The sequence below is a fragment of the Falco punctatus genome, assembly GCF_963210335.1.
Source record: "Falco punctatus genome assembly, chromosome: 4".
Classification (NCBI taxonomy): Eukaryota; Metazoa; Chordata; class Aves; order Falconiformes; family Falconidae; genus Falco; species Falco punctatus.
The window spans coordinates 46462064-46478402 of NC_137583.1; the positions used below are offsets into that span (position 1 = coordinate 46462064).

Below are 16339 nucleotides of genomic sequence, written 5' to 3' on the forward strand. Positions count from 1 at the left end.
TAATGTCGATTTGATTGCAAGTTGACACAGTTCCTTTTTGTTTAGTGCCTCCGTTGCGAAGTTGTGGCCTCTTGCATCCATTAGCCTGTTGCTTGGTAGAGATTTAAGCTTCGAATTAACCATCAGGTCTTTGCACTGAATCAGTCATCAACCAAAACTGGAACCACTTATCCCACGCTCCGCTGGTTACCCACTATTCTTCCACAAAAACCTCGCTTTATGCAGAACCAGATCCAGAAGCAAAAGACCAGGGTCACAAATATAACATTATGTCGGTGTAGCTCTATGTTCCCCCCTACCTAGATTTCCAGCTTTTAAAATTTCTAATATAACTGACTTTCCCAGTTGTCTTGACACCCCCCTGCCATCCTGAGCCAGCCAGCCTGCTGGGGTCCCTAAAGAGCAAAGACCGTCAAGTGCATTTCTGGCTGTTAAGTCTTAGTCTGCAATTATTTGCTTGTTAATAAAAGAACGGAGGATTATTTTACAGCATCTAAAGTCAGTACAAATATTTCCCACTGTGTTTCTCCCCTTTGTGGATGTGTTTTTTGAGGAACTCCTGCTGTGCTTGCAATCCAAAGGCGGCAGCGTGGTGCACATGCTGTATAGAGTCAGGGCAGAGGGAGGGGGGAACACTGCAGAGCTCCATTGTCCCCTCCCGTAGCCAAACTGGGATCACATACAGCATGTCCCCTCCCATAGCCAAACTGGGATCACATATGGCACCAGGTGATGATAATGGGAGCACAGAGCCACTGCTCCTTGAGTTTCCATTTTCTTCTCCACCTCCCAGTACAGATGTTCCTGACCAGTCCCATTTTTTTTCTACTCCCAGTCAGATTTTTCTATGTGCTGGTTTTTGGCTGGTTTGCCCACCAGCATTTCTGAGCTGGCTGTCGGGACGGGGGGCAGATGCTGTCTTCCTGCTAAGAAGGCAGCTGTACAGCACCTGGTTTATTAGGTCCTGTGCCTTGGCCAGGGATTGTTGGGCATTGCCAGAGTGCTAAATTTTGGATGAACTCATTCAGCTGCAATAGTGTCTCCAAACTGCCACCATTGTCATGCAGGTGCCGGGAGAAATGTAGAAAGAATCGCAAGGGAAATGGAAGGGGATGAAATTTCCCCAGGTTTAGTTACGCTGGGAATCATGAAAATGGGGAAGCTGGGAAATTTGGCCTTCAAAAAATACACAAGACCATCTATTTCAGCTGCTTCCAGTGATAGAAATCAGGAGCATCCGTTTGGGGCTGGCTAAGAGCCTTAGGGGCAGCAGCTTTAACGCTTTATCGGCGGTGGATGAAAGTGGCATCTGTGTTGCATGTCCACCTAGTGCCTGCATGAGCTTGGATTTGGGCTTGGGGCGGGGGGGGTTGTGTGTGTGGAGCCACAGAAAGTGGCTCCATGGGGTGCCTGCATGCTGGAAGGGTGCATCTACCTGCACATCCCTCTTGTTCACTGGGCAAATGTGTTTCTGAAGGCACCTCGCTGGGGCTGGACCCATGTGCAAGCATCTTCCCGTGCATGCCTGAGCTTCTGTGCTTGACCATTAACACTGTGTGTGCACATCTGCTTTTCTGCAAGGCACCAGTGGCACGTATCGATATTTCTGCATATGTTCCCCAAATCCTGTGTTGTCTGCATGTGGCAGAGCAGCTGGGGCGGGGGGAGAGGCAGCTTGACCTGGGTGGGAGCCATCCTCTGAGCCAAGGGGAGCGAGGAAGGGGGGGGGGGGGGGGCTTTGCCAGCAGTGTGAATGTGTAACGTGTCATCCATTCCTGCCATACTCACACCCCACCACCCCTGCAGCCTGCTCTGCTGCTGTGGCTCCAAGACCTGTTGTTTTTCAGGTCACTGCACTCTCAAACAGATAGCAGCTTCCTTGCTATTTTCCCTGACATGCATCACATTACATTGGTTTTATTGGAAGCCAGCTCCTCTGATCCTGTCGCTAACAATAAGGAATCCTTTCTCACTGCTCCTCCCAAGCCACATCCTGACACGCTCCTATGGGTCACGTCTCCCCATGCATGTTTGGGGCAGCAGGGGAGGGTTAACTCTGTAGCTGGCACAGCTGTCTCCTTGCAGAAAGGGAGACAGGGCTGGCACGTGGGGTTTTAATGTGCTTTTTCCATAGCTGTTCACAGCAACCTGTGGACAACCTTGCCCCAGCCACTGCTGTGTTTGTGCTTGAGTGAGTGGCATCAGGCTGTGTGATGGGCCCCTGTGTGTACTGGTGGGGGTGGAGAGGGGGAGAAGGCACCGTGCATCTTTGTTCCCACCTCCACACTCAGCCATCCCAACAAAACTGTAATCCTCGCTTCTGATGGAGAAACCCAGAAGGACCCCCAGTCAAAGTCCTGGATATGTTGGCCAGCTTTCCAGCCCCCCACCAGTGTGACACGGATACAAAATGCCCTGGGAGGTGGGGGAGTGGGGACCACGGAGCTGTTTGTTGCCCCTCACCCAACTGTCTTGCATGTCAGTGATCCTGTGGCGAGGCACACGAGGACCCAGGATCCCAGGCTTTATTCCAGGCCTTGGAGGACGGTTCAGCAGACATACTAGTCAGACTGGGGTAGGGAAGGGCAGGTTGAAACCAAAGTGCTTGGTTATGTAGCAGCTGTGGAAACAGTGTTCTCAGAGAGAAGGAAAAGGAAGCAGAGCCAAGAGTCCTGGAATTTATTCACCCTGCCTGAATATACCTGCTGTATTTCCAAAAGGTATCTCTTGGACTTCACATAATTGTTCAACAAGGGTATAATTGCCCAGGCAGTTTTTCTTACTGCCAGTCGTGTTGGATCGTTCAAAGGAAAGGGCTAATGAATAGAAAGAAATTATTAATCTTTTGTTTTCCTTTGGGGAGGGTAGGACAGGGGAAGCCACAAAAACCTTTGCAGGTGTGAGGAGCTTGGGAGGACCCTGCATACTCCCCCCTGGAAGCATTGCAGCCAACAGCAAATCATTTCCATGCCAGGCACGTTTTCAACACTAGGTTGTTTTGTGCTTAAGTGTCCCTGTCCTCCTGCTTTGGACTGTAAACCTCATAGAAGGTTGATGTTTCTGTGTTTGCCCCTAGGGGACAGGAAGCTCTTTGTGGGCATGTTAAATAAGCAGCAGTCTGAGGATGACGTGCTCCGGCTCTTTGAACCATTTGGGGTCATTGATGAATGTACGGTGCTCCGTGGACCGGATGGTAACAGCAAAGGTGTGAACCCCTCTGCGTGTCATGCCCTTTCTCCCTGCTCTTCAGGTAGCACTCACCTGCCTCACCACCTCTGCCTCCTTTCCATGGGGGCACTTCTTCCCCCCACCCACCCCCCATCTTTATGGGACCCCGGATCACAGCCAGGCGTAGGGAGCAGGGCAGGAAGGGTCAGTTGTCTGGGGAAGACGGGCAGAGACTGAGGTGAAAGGAGGGGAGACGGAGCGTGCCGAGTAGCTGAGTTATCAGGGTTACTACTAGTGAGCCTCTCGGCTCAGTCTGGGTCTGCGATTTGAAGTGTTAGTACCCACAATTAGGAGTACATAGACAATCTGGGGAAGGAAGAGGTCACCAGGGGCAAGGGTGGAGATGGTGACATCATCTATAGAGTATATCGTGGAAGTAACAGTTTGAGACCCTTCCTGTTTTTTCCAGGACAGAGGACTTGGGATGGTCGTCTTTTTTGTTCTGTGCTTTCTTGGGGTGGCTTTCCTTTGCCCTGCCTGAGTTTCAGATGCTGTCTTTTGCGTGATGACGCAAGGGGCACTTCCACAGCAGTCCTGTCACTGCAATCTCCTGTGCTCTTTCTGTCCCTCTCCAGGCTGTGCTTTTGTAAAGTTCTCATCTCACACAGAGGCTCAGGCAGCAATCCACGCACTCCATGGCAGCCAGACAATGCCCGTGAGTATAAGGCCAGGGTACCTGCCCTCTTCCTCATCCTCTTCCCATCACCCTGTTGCAGGGACCTCCCCTCGCTGTCCAAAACCATGACAGGTTCGGATGCAGTTTCCAGCTCGTGGGGGTGTGTGGGGGGTGTGTGTGTGTGCACATCTGTGCTCTTCGTCTTTGGGAACCATCCTGTCTCCTGGGGCTGGTGTTGTATCTGTGTCTGTCCAGGCTGGTAGTGACAGCACTTTCAGCTGTACAGGCTAAATGAAAGAGAGCCAAGAACCTGTGCTCAAGACAGCTACCTGTAGTCGTTCAAAACTGAGCAGGATGCAAGCCAACAATTCAGCAACGTGAGCAGTCAGGACTCCCTCCCGTGTCTGAGCACACTGCCCACCTTCCCTTACGTAGGCAGTAGAGGTCTCTGGGGCAGGCGGGGTGTGGGTGGGAATGCTTTGTGCATTGCGGCGGGTTGCGTGGCTGCAGCTGTGCTGCCTTGTGCAAGCGGAGCTGCAGTCGTGATCTCGTCTCTCACCATCTCGAACCTGGGTCAGGGCAGCTTGTGGGCAGGACGGTGGCGGCAGCAGGGGTATTTCCAGCTGCCGGGAACCGCGCTGCCTGTGCAGCCAAGCTCAGGGTGAAGGAAAGATGGTGCTCGTGGCTGACAACGTCCTGGCTGTTCCTGGCTGCACCATTACCTGGTGAACGCAGCTAGGGATGTGTGCACGCACTTGTGCAGCGGTACAGGGCCCCGGGGTGTGAGGGGAAGGGTGGGAGAGGGAAGGGTCAGATAGACAGATGGATGGGGAAGGGCACAGCCCAGGTTCCAGGCAGCTCCCGAGCACTTTCATGCCAATATTTGCTCTTCTGCTCCTCTTCCCACTCCTCTCTGCTGCCTGTTCCACCCCATCCCACCTTGCCTGACTGCTGCCTCTCTGGCTGTCCCACGGCCTCTTCTCCCCCTGCCTCCTCTCTCTGTCTCCTCTCTCTGTGCCTAGGGCGCCTCTTCCAGTCTAGTGGTGAAGTTTGCTGACACAGATAAGGAGAGGACCCTCCGTCGTATGCAGCAAATGGTGGGGCAGCTGGGGATATTCACTCCATCTCTCACCTTGCCGTTCAGCCCATACAGCGCCTATGCGCAGGCTGTGAGTATCGCGCGTGTGGGTGTGGGGAGAGGCTGCCTGCCCTCTTGGCTGTGGGGCAACACCGGACCTGGGCCGGGAGACCTCAAACGAGTCTCTCTAAGAGTGCGTGGAAGCTTCCTGGCACCTGGGAGTTGCTCCCGGCTTTGGTTTCTCCAGTCAGCAGCCTAGGCTTGGTGCACGTCTCTCCTTGGAAGGGGTGACAGGAGAGAGCTGGATTTCTCTGATGTGGTGTAGACTGGCGGAGGCGTCTGGGAACAGGTCAAGCATGACCCGGTAGCTTTCTGTCTTGTTTTGAGGACAGCTCAGAGCCCTGATTCTTGGGTGATGTCTGCCAGACGTGGCAGTCTGCCAACTTGTGAACTCTTCCGCTGGGTCTGTGGCACAAATGTGTGTCTCTGGTTCTGGAGCACCATGAGAGCCCTGGGACCAGCTTCATGTGTTTTATTTCTCTGCTGAAATTCTCAGGAGGGCCCTGATCCCCCCAGTGCTGTCCTTGGCTCCCCGGGTTTTCTTTCTTGGCTAGCATGACCATGGGGTTTGCAGGATGCTGGAAAAGGAGCAGTGAGTAGCAGAGGGTCGGAGGTGTTTCAGCAGTCTGACCTCCTCTGGTTAATGCTCTGGATTTTAGTGAGAGAACCTCGTTGCCTTGGAGCGATGGTGATGCTTGCCATTGATATTTCAGGTAGGTCCCAAACTCAACAAGTCCCTGCTCAGCTGTGGTGGAGCATGTTTTGGGTCTTCTTGGTGACTGTCACTTTCAGGTTTCTGCCACCAAGTATAAAGCCCATGGGAGGAGGCTCAGAAATTGCTCAAGGCACAAGAGATGCTTGTGTCAAACAACTCAAAAGTTAAGTTACTGACAGTAATATTTTGGGGGAGCGGGGTGCAGATAAACCTGTTGTTCTCATGTATGTGGACACCTTTTTCACCTCTGGCTTCAGCAGCTACTTGGTGTGTCTCCCAGGTACAGGACAGAGAAGGAACTGTTTCTCAGTTGTTCGTCATTTCCTCTCAGAGAATCCCGAGAAACTGCCAAATGCCATTTTAAGTGTGTGGCAAGAGCATGGAGTAGCAAAAGAAAAGAGGCAATACATATTGGGCTCCGTACCGCTGGGGCATTTGGGGAACCAGATGCAGAATTTGTCCAACGCAGATTATTTGATTCTTCTTACGTAGTGAGGCTGAGAATAGCTATACCATGCCAAGCACCAAGGCTTCCAGCAGAAGCACCGTTTAGAGGGAGAACCGTTTCTGACCAGACACCAGTATCTCTTGCCAGGACCAATCTTCTCTGTCCAGCCCTGTAATCCACGAGCCAGCTGTACCTGAGGTCTGAGGCTGTAGCTTAGCTTAGCTGTGAGTCACCTATGAGATGATCATTCTGGTGTATCTTCTGTCACGGAGGTGGTGCTAACCTGGGCATGGCGTGATGGTGAAGGAGTCAGGAATGGACCACAGTGAGGTAATGATGGCAGAAAGTACTTCATTAGCTTATTGTCCAGGATGTGTAAGGCAGGAGAGCAGCGCAACCTCCTAGATGCAGTCTTTTAAGTGCTCTTCAGAAACTCCTGCTGGTGACAAGAAGCCAGTCAAGCCTGTGATCCTTGCTTATCTGCACCTTCCTTCTCCCCAGCTGTGTCTGTAAATTTGTTGTTTTGTCTCTGATTCTTCACTGGCCTTCCTGCTCTGTGACTTGATTTTGGCTTTCCCCCTGACTCAAGACTCGGCCTGTCTCCCACTCTTTCAGGTTTTTTCCTCCTTTTCCTTTCTGCTGGTTTTGGTTCTCTCTCTTTCCTTCTGAGGCACTGACCTCAGACTTGATTGTTTCTTCTCTTGTGTCATCCCAATCTTTGGTCTCCCTTCTCCTGGAGGAGCGATCCTAGCCAGTTCTCTTATGAGTCCCCATCAGAGGGAGAGGGTATCAGCCCTCTGAAATGCCATCCAGCATCTCTGGAAGTGGGGGCAGAAGGGAGGGATTTCCTCGCTGAATCTCCTTACAGCCCCTCCAGAACTCCTGCCATGGGCAGCTCTTGGGAGCTGGGACCTCTGGTAAAGCAGGGCTGAAGGGAACCCCGACATAGTTCATGCTCGCAGGGTGCAGGGCTTGGAGCAATAGATACAGCCCCAGGAGATGCAGCCCACCCTTAGGTATGTGGCTGAATCAGACTGAGAGGAGCGAGTGCTACTGGGACGAACTGGTGCATCATAGACATTGATTCTTACATTTATATTTAATACGCCAACAACCTTCTCTCCCTCTCCCGGTGGGATGTGCTGCGTCACCAAGCCAAAGCAGTCCTCAGAGTCCCCTGCCTAGGAAGAAGCAGTTTGGAGCCCGAGTTGTTTGGGTTTTGGTTGGTTGGGTGGGTGGTTGGGTTTTTTTTTCCTTTCAGTTGGATGTTTTAAATTTATATTAATTGCATTTTCCTTTAAAAACTATCTCAAATTAAACATGAAATAACCACAAACCATATGAGGTCTAAAGTTACTCTGATCTATTCAAATATGCAAAATAAGATATTAAAAATAGTCAAAACAGTACATGTTAGGTGATACAGTTTGTAAGAAAAAATCTCATACTTATCTGGGAAATATGACTGGAGAAGCATCTGGAAGCAGTTTATTTAAGTGTTTAAACCAGGTTTTGATCCCAGGTGCCTCTTTGGCAAGTGAAAAATGAGTATTTCCTTCAGTTTATTCCACAAGTTGAATTCCAGTGATTAGTTCAGATGGAATCAGGGAACTGATCTGGAGCTGAAAAAATAATTATCTATCAATACAGAAGAGGCCTGAAGACTTGAAAAAGCAGCCAGTGTAATTTACTAACTGCTTATAATGCTTGAATATTTCTTGTATTTCCTAAATCACTTCTAAACACAAAACAGTTTGTTCACTCATTCCCCCCTCCCACCCCTTTATTTCTGCTCTTATGGTTCATTATGGTAATTTTAAGTAACGACAACAATTTCAGAATGCTGCTTTGGTGCATGTGCAGTCAGATGCAGGTCTTGTTCCAGCCGGAGCCTGGCACAGAACAGGCATTAATGAGAAAAAAAGAAAATCAATATTCATCTAGTAAATAAGAAATGCATTGATTCCTGCATCCTTAAACGGGGACGGTGTGAAGACAGGACTAGGGCTATGTGCAGACTGCTTGCCATCGGGACACCTTCCTTAGCAGGTTTTGTGCCCTCAGGAGGACCACGTTTTGCTGAAATTCGGGGTGCACGATTCCCCAGAACGCGAGTCCTGCTTCAGGGGAATCACTCCAAAGGCAACGTGGCAAATAGATGAGATGATTTCAGGGCATTTGCTTTCCGGAGTCAAGCGGTAACGAAACCCCTTTGCTGTCAGTCCCGCCTGCCTGCGGAGACCCCACGTTGTGGTGGTGTGTCCCCCCTCTGCCCCCAAAGGGCTCTCCGGCAGAGTCACTTCTACCTGCGATGCCATGAAATTAGGCAATTCCTCTTCTTCTTACACAAAAGCGATAACCAGCTGCTGTGTGGAGGGAATTAAAAAGATTTAACTAGCCATGAACTTATCAGGGTTACCAGATTCTCCAGCTGAGACCTGGGCCAAACTGACGACCTGGCTCACTGGTTTGTGGATGAGGCAGGTCACTGAAGCGGCGTGTATTTATGCTTCAACACAGACAGTGGGGTCCGGCTGTAGTTAATATAAGGAGGATCGGTGGTTTTCTTGGATTTTGTCATGTGCCACCCCCAGCTCCTCCTGAGGAACCGTACGGTTTCCAGAGAGCCGTGCCTGTGCCTCCGCTGCTCTTCTTGCTTGATGGTGAAGCTCATAAAGGTGCTAGGTAATTCTACATCCAGAACCGGGCTTTGTTGCCACCGCACTCTGAGCGCAGTCTGATTGAATCTTACGCTCCAAAGCACCAGCTGATGGCCAGATAGGACCAGAAGGATTTTTCTTCTTCTTCTTCTTCTTCCTCCTAACCCTGCTCCTGACCTGGCATCCCACCCCTCCTCTCCCCGTCTTTGTGCGCTGGGTTTCGGCTGTTATGGGAGGCGAGGAGCCACCGTCCCCTGGCCTGGGGACAGCAGGGGCCAGGGCACAGGCCGTGGGGACAGCAAGGAGCTGCCTGCCCTGGCCAGGGGGCACAGGCCGTGGGGACAGCAAGGAGCCACTGTCCCCCGGCCACAGTATAGGCTGTGGGGACAGCAAGGAGCTGCCTGCCCTGGCCCGGGGGCACTGGCCATGGCGACAGCAGGGGCCACAGCCCCCCAGCCGGGGCACAGGTCATGGGGACAGCAGGGGCCAGGGGACAGGCCGTGGGGACAGCAAGGAGCCGGCGCCCCCCGGCCGGGGCACAGGCCGCTGCGCAGGAGGGGCCGAGCCGGGCGGCCGCAGCGCTGGGCGAGGGGAGCCCCTGGAGCCGGGGCGGGCTGCGGGCTGCGCCCCTGTGCCGGCCGGCAGCGCGGTGCCCTTGCTGAGGCCGGGCAGCAGCAGAGGGATGTGCGCTCCGTTCCTTCGGGCACGGCTGTTATTTACCTGGCGCCGTCCCGGGAGAAGCGGCGGGAGGGGCCGCGCCGGGAGGACACGGCGCGCTGTGCCCGCAAGTGGCGGAGGGTGCCGAGCGCGGGGGCCGCGGCCCTTCACCTGCGCCCCCCCGGGGCTCTCTGGGGGGAGCGGCCCGGCCGTGGGCGGGGAGCGGGGACCCCCGGGCCTGCGGCGCTGGGTGCCGGGTGAGCGGGGACCCCCCGAAGACGGCGGGGCTGCCGAGAGGGGGAGGGCGGCCGGGGGCGCCCGGCCGCGGCCCTGCCTTGGCGGAGGAGCCGCGTCCCCCCGCCGGCGGGGCGGGCAGCTCTGCCGAGCCCTGGGCGGCTGCGGCGCACGGCGGGGCCCGGCCCGGCCGCCTGGGCAGGGGCAGCACCCGGCCGCAGGCGCAGGCGGCTCCGCGGCGGGAGCGCGGCGGCCCCCAGCGGCGGCTGAGGGAGATGGCGGGGAAAGGCGGGGACCGGGCCGGCCGGTGCGGCCTTCCCCGCGCTCCCCCCGCCGCTGGGGGCCCCGGCAGCGCCCGGCCCGGGGGCGCGGAGGAGCCGCTGGGCACTGCGAGGCCCTGGGCAGCGCGGGGCCCTGACCGCCCGGTCCTGCCTTGCAGCTGATGCAGCAGCAGACAACGGTTCTCTCCACCTCCCACGGCAGCTACCTGAGCCCGGGCGTCACCTTTTCCCCTTGCCACATCCAGCAGATCGGTGCCGTCAGTCTCAACGGGCTGCCAGCCGCTCCGGTGGCGCCGGCATCAGGTGAGGGCCCGGTGTGGGCCGGGGCACGGCCAGCCCGGCAGGCCAGCCACCTCCTGGCACCGCGCTGCTCGTACGGGTAAAACCCTTCCCGCATCCCTCCGGGCTCAGCATCAGGATTAGGCCGCTCTTTGTTAACAGTGCAGCCCCCCAGGACAGCAGTCCCCGGTTCTGCGCAGATTTCCGCCGTCTCCCCGACACCCTCCCGTCTGACTCGCGTTCCCTTGCCCTGCTGCCGTTCCCCTGGTACAGTTTTCCCCTTTTGATACAGTAAAGAAGGACCACGTTCCCAGGGTGGCACCTGAGTACCATTACCCTCATCCCACAGTAATTGTATCGGCAATAATGCCTATCGGGTTTGAATGCCCATCGAGAACAGGGCAGTATCCTGCTAGGTGCTGTACAAACCTGGCTTCAAAATGGTCCGTCCCAGAGCTCTGACGGCAGCCAGGACTAGCAGTGCTGTGCACCATCTTCCACCAGTGGTACTTCTAATTTTGAGAAAGCTCCAGCACTAGTCTGTCACCTCCGTGTGCCAACTAGAAGAGATAATAGCTTCAAACGCAGCAGTCTGACCAGGCAGATGGAAAGAGGGAGCACGGGCTTTGCGGGACCTCGGCTCTCATGGGATGTCCTCTCTCTCCTTGCTCTACAGGGCTACATTCGCCGCCTCTCCTGGGAACAGCAGCCATGCCGGGGCTGGTGGCACCCATTTCAAATGGATTCACTGGAGTGGTGCCATTCCCAAATGGGCATCCGACCTTGGAAACAGTTTACACCAATGGCCTTGTGCCATACTCAGGTACAGAGGGCAGGAAAAAAGAAACATCCAGAGACCTCAGGAACTGCACTTAGCTCCTCTTTTCTGGATTCCCCACACAGAACACTTTTTCTAGCTCCCTGTCTGCCAGGCACTGAAACTCACTGGGCAGAGGGGTAGGGGTGAGGGGGGAGAGACAGAATGCAATGCATAGTAGTTCCTTTTTCTGTGCTTCTGATTATGTTCTTCTCTGCAGCCCAGAGCCCGTCAGTAGCAGAGACTTTGCACCCAGCCTTCACGGGAGTTCAGCAGTATGCAGGTACCAGCTTAACCCTTGTCTCCCTCAGGCCCTTGTGTGGCTGACCAGATCCTTAGGTAAACAGTTTGTTCTGTCTCCTTGGACTACAGCTGTGTATCCAACCACCACCATCACCCCCATTGCTCAGAGCATCCCTCAGCCCCCTCCGATCCTGCAGCAGCAGCAACGAGAAGGTGAGAGTCAGGGTGAGAGCGTGTGTCTGGGGAGGGTGGGGGGGCGGTGGGATTTGTGTAGCTCATCTTCTGCAGCCCAGAATCAATGGAGAGGAGATAGCACTGATCTTTGTCCACTCTAATTGTTAGTATTGAAGCTGGGTTACAGAGCCAACCATGGCTCTGCAGTGAGTGGACTGGAAGTGTTCAGAGGATGCTTGTCGTGTAAACTGAGTGCATCCCTGGCCAGATGCTGCCAAGTACAAAGGGGACAGCAAGCACTAGAACACCAAGCTTTGACACCAGAGGGTACAGAGCCAGCACCTTCCTTACTCAGGCAAAGAGCACTTCCTCCCCATCTTTACTGATGCCAGAACCACACTGTCCTTGCTCTTCAGCCTTCCTAGCCTCATGATTTTATTTTTCAGCTTATTTCAAAATTGGTCTGGACAGAATTTGGAGGCAAAGGCATTCTCTTGTCTGCTCCTGCTTCATACAGCAGGTGTCAGAGAGGGAACAGCAACTTGTGCTCATCAGGCTCGCAGGAATGAAGGGAAGGAGTGGGCAGGACCAGGTCAGCCCACAGATCAGATGTGTGGCAATCCAGGACATTTCTTAGGACATTTCTTACTGGGGCTGTGGGTTACAGGCTGAAGGCAACCACTGCATAGCTGTGGGCAGGGAACACTAAAGCCGCAGCTTTCACATCGCAGTGTCTGCTGCTCTCCTAGGACTGGGAGAGTGAACAGGGAGCTGTCACCTCAGCTAATTTTCTTCCAGCAAAACAGCCCCCAGACACAGAGAGAGTTGTTGCGTCCACCTCCCCACATGGGAACTGGGCAAGCTGTGAAAATGAATCTGCTCTCCAGAAACTCTAACTCTGCATATTGCCTCCCAGCTGCTTAGAGAGCCCTCAGAACCCTTTGTGGGCCAGTGACTGAGAGAGACAAGCAAGAGGAGGTCAAGACAGAAGGAGGCAGCGCTGGGGTTCTTCTCCAGTGCTGTGCTCTGAGTTGAGCCCATTTCTCTTCCCCTTCCCTTTGGGGGCTCTTTGTTTCATCCCTCCCCATTCCCCTATGCCTGCAGGTCCTGAAGGCTGCAATCTCTTCATCTACCATCTCCCTCAGGAGTTTGGAGACAATGAGTTGATGCAGATGTTCCTGCCCTTTGGCAATATAATTTCCTCCAAGGTATTCATGGATCGTGCCACCAACCAGAGCAAGTGTTTTGGTGAGTGCTGACGCTAGCGGGCAGGGGAAGCATGATGGATACAAGGACATGCATGCACTGGGCATGGCACCAACAGTGCCATTATTATCCATGCCTGTGTCCTGTCCTTCAGGTTTTGTAAGCTTTGACAACCCATCCAGTGCACAGACTGCTATCCAGGCCATGAATGGCTTCCAGATCGGCATGAAACGTTTGAAGGTCCAGTTAAAACGACCCAAGGATGCTAACCATCCCTACTGACAGCAGTGAGCAAGCAGGAATCGCTTCTGCAGTACAGGTAAAGCTGGCACTGTCGCAGCACAGTTCCCACACGGTGCTGGCCAGTGTCGGGGGGCAGCAAGGTCTGGCTGCTCCCTGCGGGGTGGGAAGGCAGGAGCTGGATGCAGTAATGCAGGCAGCTGGATAGCGGCCTCGCCTGCCAGGGTGCGGCCCCAGCACCTGAGCGAGGTGACCAAGGCAGGTCTGGAGGTGATGGCCAGGGTCAACCCAAGAGTCTGGATCATCGGGCAAGTTTGTGGCAGTAAGGCCAGGCCAGGTCAAGATTAGGATTGGGTCAGGTCAAGGTAAACAGGGGCAGACGTAGTCCAGTGATTGCCAGGCAGGTTTATAGTGAGAATAATAAACTGATCTGATGTCAGAGTGGGAAGACAATCCAAGGGTTGAAGTCTAGATAGTGAGATCCATGAAGAGGACAGATCCATGGACAGGTGGAGACCGGCACTTCTGCGATGTAGGTCAGACAAAGCCTGGAGGAGCAGGTCGGAGCTGTAAGGAGACTCCTGGGCTGATGGGCAGTGCAGGGGTAGAAGCTGCAGGTGAGGCTGGTCAAGGCCATTAAGGCCCATTAGCGCACTCGGGGCCCTGACGGGCAGATGACTTCAAATGACCTGCCTGTGATCTAAGCAAAATTTCAGTCTATTTTCTGACTGCTCCCCAAAAGCATTCATTGTCCTAGAAAGTTTTAAAAACCCAGTAGTTCTGTTTTCAGTTGTTACGTGTGCCCTGAAATTAGTCTGCAGAGAATGCTTCCCAGGGTAAGAGGGGACAATCCCGTGATTCGCAAGGATCGCAGAAAAGCAGCGAAAAGGTGAGACCCTGAAGGGCCACAGAAGAGCTGCCTGACACGAGACCTGGCTGTGGAGGAGCTCGCTCCTACCAGCCAACAGACAGGGAGCGAGGGAGGGCTGATCTTGGTCCCCTCTCATTGGGGTCACCTTCCTCCACATTTAAGCAACAGCAGCTCGAAGCCTGAGGTTTGCATAGATGTCCTCCTAATCTCCCAATTCCCTCCCTCCTCCCTTTCTATTCAGGTGAAGGGAAAGTCCAGAGGAAGAATTTCTGCTTCAGGTTGATTTACAGAGAGGCCAGTAAATTTATCAACTCTTTTGACACCACCCCTTTCTTCCTCTGCTCCCCACCTGCCCACCCCATCCTCCTCCTGCCCTCCTCCCCAAAACAAGCAATTAAAGAGAAGGCTCAATATCTGCCCAGCAGGAAGATTCTTGCCACGATGGACTCGTATGTTTGCTGCTAATGTGGTGCATAGCAAAGGGACCAGAAAACCAGCAGCCCCTGGGGACCTGAATCGCTTTGTCTTGGGGTATGCCTGGAGTACATGGACCAAGAAAACCCACTGGTGTGTCTCTAGGTTACTGCAGTGATGTACGGCAACTTAGCTCCGTCCCTCCCTCCCTCCTGCCCTGTCTCCTGGCCCTTTCATAGATAAATATATATATATACAGTCTCTATTTTTTTTTAAAGTGGCTCATGGGACCAAACTTTTCCATTCAGAGACTGACTCCTTGCAAGAGGGATTGGAAGTTAAGGGTTTACCTTTGCAACAGTGTCTTCTCAGCAAGCACTGCAGATAGGCCTGAACATTTTGAGAGGATGTTTGGATGGACAGAGAGCAAAAGAGAGCAAGCGAGCACATCTCTCTGCTCAACATTAGCAAGAAGCAAGGAGAAAGAGAACTACATACCTCCAGGATTAGGGCACAACCAGCTGCTCAGCTCGAGTCACTCATCCACTGACCTTAGCGCCAGCCTGGGTAAGGATCTCAAGAGCTCTCAGTCTTAACCTTTCCAAAGGCTTCTGCAGACAAAGCTCCTGGAATTTGGTGCCAAAGTCTATCCTGAGCACTCCTCGGTCAGGCTGGAAGCACAGGAAACCAATCCCTTTACCTACAGGAACCGTACTGCCTCCCCACACCGTGGCACAGATCCGGGTTTCATAGCTCTCCATGGTAACGGAGCATTTTCTTGATCAAGGCAGTCTCCAAAAGAGTGACAGAAGCCTCCTGGGACTACACACTGCCTCCCCGTGTCAGAAATCATGCTGGTTAAGGGGCAGTTCTGATTCCCAGACGAAACGGGACATTTTCTCCAACTGAATTTAGCAAGAGGACTCGCCTCCTGCACTCTCTGCAAAGCTTCCCAAGCAGACGTAAGGATAGTGTGATGGAAGAGGGTTGCCATTCCGGTTTTTTCCCCACTCCCCCCCCCCCCCAACAAGGGACAGATTATGCAGCATCTATAGATACAGCTATATACACATACACTTAAGCACAGAACATAGTTCAGAGCTCGATTTAATAAAGATCTCCTGGGGGTGTGGGGTGTGTCATACTGACCAGGCATATCCCTTTAACAACTTCCAACAGTCTCTTTCAGTTTCTACCAAAATAAGGAAAGAAAAACAAAAGCAACCAACCAACCCCACAAACCTGAATGATTAGTTTCAATATTCCAGAATTTGATAAGGTACCAAGAACATTCGCACGTGTGTGTGTGTGTGCGTGTGCGTGCGCGCGTGTGTCTCCGTGCAAACATGAACAGAGGTGGAGAAAGGTTCATGCTATTGATACGGAAGCAAGATAAGGGGATTTCAGAGAACCTCAGCCATTTCTCCTCCTCCAGTTTCCCTTTGTTCAGATGTCTGTGGCACAGTTCTTTAAGTACCTTCACATCTCCTCAAACACCCCTCTGTATCTGATACTGAGAACTGGTGAGAGGTGGATGAAGCTGTGCGAGTCTTGTGTGTTTCTATAGTCCATGTTTACTTACTGTAAATACCATTTTTATACTTAACATCTATTATGTATGTGATTTGTATAATGTACTTTATTTCTGCTACAAGTAATTTCATGAAGTTTAAACTTAATCTAATTTTGAACAAAACAAAAAAACAAACAAAAAAAAAAAAGACCAAGAAATGCAAAAATAGGAAAAAAGGGACTTTGGAAATTCTAGGTCAAGCTGGTTTAAAACAAGCATTTACAGTTTCTTCCATCAGTTACTGATGTGACTGTACAATGTTACAGGTGCGATACAAGCTTCATCAATGTCAAATTCCTCACTCTGGTGAAAAATAAAATCTTAAATTTATTTAATAAAAGGTTTACTTGCTAAGTAACTGGGGTTTTACTTCACGTGCTAGTTGTTGCACCTGCGTTGAGGTAATGCTCACGCTTGAAGACACCCACCAAAGGCCTGGGGTGAGGAAAGTCTGTTTCCATTCAGCAAATCATCTGGGCACGCAGATAAAAAGTATTTCTCAAGGGCACGAATGACAGAGCCCGAGTCCTGCAGAATACAACCTT

General features: G+C 52.8%; 1 protein-coding gene across 7 annotated transcripts in view; it reads left to right on the forward strand.

Annotated features, from left to right (window-relative positions):
- The window catches only part of CELF5 (CUGBP Elav-like family member 5), a 43067-nt gene extending 27058 nt beyond the window's left edge, over window positions 1–16009 (forward strand). For 2 of the 7 annotated variants that reach the window (XM_080383813.1, XM_080383812.1), the window contains exons 4-13: window positions 3077–3205; window positions 3804–3883; window positions 4867–5013; window positions 10136–10280; window positions 10933–11079; window positions 11294–11356; window positions 11446–11529; window positions 12595–12738; window positions 12851–13015; window positions 14049–16009. In XM_080383813.1, the coding sequence (XP_080239939.1) occupies window positions 3077–3205; window positions 3804–3883; window positions 4867–5013; window positions 10136–10280; window positions 10933–11079; window positions 11294–11356; window positions 11446–11529; window positions 12595–12738; window positions 12851–12978 (1067 nt within the window). In that variant the 3' untranslated portion in view covers window positions 12979–13015; window positions 14049–16009. The remainder of the gene's footprint in view (window positions 1–3076; window positions 3206–3803; window positions 3884–4866; window positions 5014–10135; window positions 10281–10932; window positions 11080–11293; window positions 11357–11445; window positions 11530–12594; window positions 12739–12850; window positions 13016–14048) is intronic. The other 5 variants (XR_013927553.1, XM_080383809.1, XM_080383811.1 and 2 more) reach the window with 5 other exon arrangements.
- Window positions 16010–16339: the final 330 nt, after the last annotated feature.